This window comes from Fomitopsis serialis, assembly GCF_022376445.1.
Source record: "Fomitopsis serialis strain Sig1Antser10 chromosome Unknown B0H18scaffold_411, whole genome shotgun sequence".
NCBI lineage: Eukaryota > Fungi > Basidiomycota > Agaricomycetes > Polyporales > Fomitopsidaceae > Fomitopsis > Fomitopsis serialis.
The window spans coordinates 1-6,089 of record NW_025955371.1 but is presented as its reverse complement, the minus strand read 5'-3'; the positions used below and the strand labels follow the sequence as shown (position 1 = coordinate 6,089).

Below are 6,089 nucleotides of genomic sequence, written 5' to 3'. Positions count from 1 at the left end.
TACGAACTAGGATCAAGTCCCTCCAACGTCGGGCTCCTCGCCCTTCGTCCTCGACGCGAGCTCCTCGCTGCGCTGTCCCTCTGAGTCGTCTCCTCGTCGACTCCGCCGTCGAGCTCCTCGCCGACTGCCAGCGCGCTCCTCGCGCAACGACCTCAACGCGGGCTCCTCGCCTCGTTCACGCCTTCAGCAGGCTCCTCGCCCCGTCACGACCTTTACGACCTTCACGTCCTCAAGTCCGCGGTCTCCTAACGACCCACGTCCTCGAGTTCACGGCCTAGCCCGGCCCCCTCGCGAGAGCGCGAAACCGCTAACTCTCACATTGGTGGACACTCAGGGAGCCGGTCCACTAGTACATGAACTCGCCTCCTCCATTCTCCCTTCATGTCGACCCGAACGCCTGCCGCCGGTACTTCATTCGTCGGCGACGCCAAGCGACCTCTCCGGTCTGCCTCGGTCGTCCCGTCCGGTTCGACTACCCCTTTCACTCCGGTCTCCGCTCCTAGCCCTGGGGGCTCTCTCGGATTCTACGGAGCAATTAACCCTGCGCAACCTCCCGCTGGTCCGCCCGCGCCATCGCCCCACTCGCCTGTCGATGTTTGGACTAGCGATTTTAGCCGCTTTCCATCCTCGCAGCCCAGCGGTGCGAATACTGCTACCCTCCCTAGACCTTTCACGGGCGACCTACCCGAAGGATTGGGGGTCGGTGGATCCAATCCCACGCCTTACACTGTTCCTCACGCGTCGCCCCGCAAGGATGGTAGTTCCAACACCGTGCTCCCAGACGGTTGGACCTTCCGTAAAGTGGTTCCATCCCCTATGCCGTCTGGCGTACAAATGCCCGTGCCAGGACGTCCACAACCGTCCTTCCTTGATGGATTGAACCCGCAGGCCTCTTCTACGCCCGGTCGTCCGGCCGCGATGCGGTCGGAGAGTGTCACCTCAACCTCCTCCTCCTCTTCATCGGAGATGCGTCAAGCCGCAAAAATGCCATCGACAAGATTCATTTGCGAGACCTCCTCGACAAGGACGGGAAATTCAAGGCTCACCTCCGCCGACCGGACGAGGCCCAGCGCATCTACCTTGAACTCAACTCTCCCGACGTTCAAGGTCGATACCGTCCGCTCTTCGAAGAATGCAATGCTCTAGTCTGCAAAGACGTGGACCCGGACGACATTGTCGACTCGAAGAACCTTGACGACAAGGACGGCCGATTCTACCTCGCAGGGAAGCAACACGACCGAGTAGAGTACGTTACTGAAGGCATGGAGAGCTTAGTCGCGGCGATGCTGCGTTTGGAGGGCGAGAATCAGTTCTGGAAGGTGGATCACGCGGAGTCCCTTACCAAAGCTCTGTCTGGCGCGTCCTCTAGAGGTATGATCTCGGACGCCTATCGCACTGTTCAATACCGCGTGGCCAAAGTGTCGACGCTCATTCATCAACGTCTCGCACTACACGGCGGATACACATACCCTAGATCCGTCAGATCTACCGCCTCCGACTTCAGCAACGACCTGGCTACCTCCGTCACGAAGAGAGCCATGGTCGATAAATGGCTGAGGCAACCCGATATATTCCCTAATCTTACCCCTGAGTACCAAGCAGTGGTACAACACCGTTTGAGTGACTCGCGGGAAAACGAGGATCCGGCCTCCCTCGCGCAAGTCCCTCCGGAGCTGCGGTTTAAGATTCTTCCCGGTTCGCTCCTCACTAGCGCCGTCATCCTCAATGCTTCCATGACACAAGACTACGACGTGACGGGAGCCGGTTCGCTTGCTTCGCCGGAGCGAGTTGAACAAGAATTGACTCACGGAGTATCCCAATCCACCGCCGAGCCGTCTGTTCCTCCTAAGAGGATCACTCGAGTTCGATTACCGCCTCCGACCGTCGACACTCGTCCCCGCTACACGCAAAGGTCAAGCTACGGGAACCCCACGTTCGAACTACAGCCTCCAGGCGAAACGACTCGGCGCGTCCAGTTCCAGGAACCTCCGTCGATCAGCCAAACTGGTCTACCGGACATAAGCGCATCCCTCGCCTTCCCGACTCAACCGTTTTCAGCCCCGACTTCCAAGGAAGAGCGGCGATCGTCCGGTCCTCACCCCCGTGGCCATTCTCGCGCCTTGCCCGACTCGTCCGCTGCTCAAGCCGTACGTGACGCGGTGTACCCGAACGGAGTGCCGCCGTCAGTAGCTCAACCGTCCCAAGCTAATCCCTCAGCGTCCACGAACGCTGGCATCTATCAAGGATACAGAGACCTTCCTCCTCATCTCGCTCAACCTAACGTCGCTCCGCAAGCCTTCAAAGGGCCGAACGGTGATCACTACTACGTTTACCAACCCAACTCTGCCGGTTATGCGACGTACGGAGGGAACCGCCCTCCTACGTCTCATCTTCTGAATCCTACCCCATCTCCGCAAGGCCCCGGGAGTCCTGGTCCTCCCTCCAATCATTCGCCTAGCTACCCCGGAGATGCGAACCCGGGCGGTGGCCCGCCATTCGGAGGACCTCCGGGCGGTGGTGGTGACGGCGGTGGCGGTGGTGGCGGCGGTGGTGGTAGCGGTGGCGGTGGCGGCGGTCCCGAGTACGACCCGTACGGTGGAGGCCCCCCCGGTGGAGGTCCCCCTCCTGACGGAGGCTATTCCTACGGGTTTCTCCCTGGCAACCAGCCCACTATCATCATACACCATACTCCTGCTCCTCGCGAGCTAGGCGTGCGCCTCGACCAGAAGATTTCGCGCGACTCCATCCCGGAGTGGGACGGTCGGCTCCCTACTATCCTAGTTTATCTCCATAAGATGAACAACCTTGCCAACAAGAATGAATACGTTGCTCGGGACCTAGGAGCCGCTGCTCCCGACCGCTTTACGGGCCGAGCTGAGAGCTGGTGGCAGATGCTCGGCTTGCAACATCAACAACTTTATTCTTCTAGTTGGTGGGCTCTGTACCAGGGCATCAAGATTCAATTCTTTACTCACAAGTTCCTCATGGCGCTACGAACTCACTACGATGGTCAACGATTCCGCCAGGAGGGACACGAAAAGGAGTCTCCTCTTAGTTTCATTGACTGGCGCATCCTCTATCATTGACATCTCACTCGCGTGGAAGAAACTCCCGAAGACGAAATTGCCGCCATCATGCAGAATACGCCGCCAACTTGGTCGACAGTCCTATCCATCGATTCAATCTTTACTATAGCTGCCTTGATGGCCAAGGTCGCCGACAAGACGGACGAGCTCATAGCCTTCGCCGGCTTGGGTCTGGCTCGCTCGTCGCAATATGAGCAAGTCCTCCGACTCCCGACATCTAAGCCCGACCTGCGCTTTACGAGCAAAACCAAACGCGCGCATGCTGCGGACAGCATTGGAGGAGGATTTGAGTTTGACGACGAAAGCGACCCCTCCGAGAGCCCGGCGACTTCGAGTGGGATCGGCGAGGGCGATGTTGCCGCCCCGCTAACCCAATCTCGAGACGTCGCAACCGCTGCATCTCAAGGACAATCTTCTAAGTCTATTCGAGGTGCAGGGCGTAAACCGCCTCGAGGTGGCCACCAATTCAAACGCGATGACTCCGTCAAAAGCAAGTGACCTCCTCCCGGAGACTGCAGGGTGTGCGGTAGTCCGTACCACTGGGACCGAGACTGTCCGCACTGGAACGAATACGACATTGGACGTAACACTTTCCTCATCGGAGCTGAGTATGATTGCGACAAACAAGAGAACGAAGACTACGAGCAGGCTTTCGTAGCGTACATCTGTAGTAGTCTGAACAATACCAAACTTTCGAGCGCGTTATGGACGGATATCCGTCAGGCTGAAGGACTTTACTTGAAAGTTAACGCTGTCTCCCGACCTTCGACACGCTCCGTGACCATCGAAGAAGAAGCCAAGACTCTGTCCCAGGCTACCGAAGTCCTCCCGCTTGACCCACATTATTTAGTGTGTCTAACCCGTTCGGAACGGTAGACCCGGAGTGAGATTTGCCCGTTTGGAACGTTGACCCGGAGGCCGGCCGGAGCAGCCCCAGGGTCCGGCCGGAACGTTTGCAACGGTGCCATTGCAATGCTCCGGCTGGAGGGCATGGCCGGCTGGTCATCCACCATCTCCAGCGTTGCGGCCGGCCTCCCCTGGAACCTTCCCAAGACGTTGCAACGGTCCGGCCGGAGGGCATATGGGCCGGTCATCCTCTTTCCAACAGTCCGGCCGGAGCAGGCAGATTTCTGAGCTAAACGGAGCGGCCGGGCAGTTTACATTGCAAATGCTCCGGCCGGTCAGTAAATACAATAAACATGGTACCATTAGCAACGGCCCGGCCAGAGTTCCTGCCAGAGCAATGTACACATTGCAACGGTCTGGCCGGAGCACATGGAATCAATTCCCAGCAATGCAAATGGTCCGGCCGGTCAGTCAATACACCACTGCAAATGGTCCGGCCGGCCAGTAGAAATGTCAGTGTCAATGGTCCGGCCGGCCGGATTTTTTCACCTTTTTCCGGCCGAAAATACAATGTCTCGGGCCGGGGGTACAGCCAAAACTCGGCCAAAGCAGCCAGCCATTTTGTCGGCCGAGCTTTTGCTTTGCCGACCGGGCACAGATTTCCCCGGGCCGAGATTGTTCAGATTGTCTCGGCCGAAGATTTTCAGATTGTCTCGGGCCGAAAGATTTTTGGCCGAAGCTTGGTGGTGAAAGTGGCCAGACATTTCACCTGCCAATGGTTTGCTTCACCAATGGGCAAAGCATTGTCTCGGGCCGAAAAGTTGACAATTTTCTCGGGCCGAAGATTTGAGTACTGCCTCGGGCCGAAGAGTTGGGCATTTTCTCGGGCCGAAGATTTGGCCGAAGCTCGGTGAAAACAGCCGGGCTGTCAGATTGCCATATAAGGAAATTTTGTATTGACTGGTAGTACTTCATTGATAGACTATAGTATCAATTCCCTAGTGACCAAAGATGTCTAGTTAGGCCAGGATGTGCAAAACAAGATTTACTCACAGGCTTCTTTGCACAACAAGCTAATCAATTTCTGAAGCCAGTTTTCTTTTCCCACACTGTTTGACTATCTAGGATGTGTTGTTTCAATGCATAGAGTATATCCCCAACAGGAATAGTCTTATTCTTTGAAGCTGAATGCAGAACATGAGATAAGGGGCATACAGGTATGGTACCGTGCTGAACAATGTTAACTCCTGCAGCCAATGTACATTCAAAACAATGTTTCACCATCTAGAATAGTTCATTTCCTCACAAGGACTTAGTTCTCCAAAGGAATAGTCTTATTCACACAAGCTGAATGTGGTACAGAGTTAAGGGGATCATGCACTCCGGCCGGACCATCTCCTATGAGGATGAGGATTCGCCGGCCGGACTGTTACCAATGTAAATGTTTCTGTGGCAGGTGCAATGTGCATGCTGGTACAACATTTCAGTGTGACACCCAGACAGACAATAATCCAAAGTATGTCTCTCACAATATAATGCATATTCACCTTATCTTCATCCCCGAGTTCAGCTTCAAAGAATAAGACTATTCCTTTGGGAGACTTGCTTGTTGCATTGAAATGTGCTACTCTAGATTGTGGAACATTGTGGGGAAAGCATATTGGCTTCAGGAAGTAAACACAGTATGACATGTATACCCATACACCCTTGCCTTAACTCTGTACTACATTCAGCTTATGTGAATAAGACTGTTCCTTTGAAGATTCACTCCCTATGGGTAAATGAACCATCAGAGGTTGTGAAACAGTGTTTTGAATGTAGATTGTCTGCAGGAGTCAACATTGTTCAGCACGGTACCATACCTGTATGCCCCTTATCTGTTGTCCTGTATTCAGCTTCAAAGAATAAGACTATTCCTGTTGGGGATATTACGATCCCTGAGGTACGAAGGAATCGTTCTTATGACTGGAGAGAATGTAACGCTTAGCATGGAGCCCAATGTGGCAGGTTTTTCCCACAGTGCATGTGACTGTTTGTAGGCCAGATAAGCAGACATAAGTAACATTTACTATGCTATCATTACCTGAGTTTCAAATTTCAGACTCCCAGATGACGCGACTTGCACCAACACACCCAAACAAATGCAGTGGCTGACAA

General features: G+C 54.8%; 1 protein-coding gene across 1 annotated transcript; it reads left to right on the top strand.

Moving 5' to 3' along the window:
- Nucleotides 1-381: 381 nt before the first annotated feature.
- B0H18DRAFT_962917 (uncharacterized protein) lies at nucleotides 382-4,220 on the top strand (the record flags this gene model as incomplete). The annotated part of the gene is made up of 5 exons (XM_048043134.1): nucleotides 382-757; nucleotides 889-3,009; nucleotides 3,196-3,580; nucleotides 3,605-3,935; nucleotides 3,963-4,220. 5 exons carry the CDS (start codon nucleotides 382-384, stop codon nucleotides 4,218-4,220), a joined length of 3,471 nt encoding a protein of 1,156 aa, XP_047884671.1.
- Nucleotides 4,221-6,089: the final 1,869 nt, after the last annotated feature.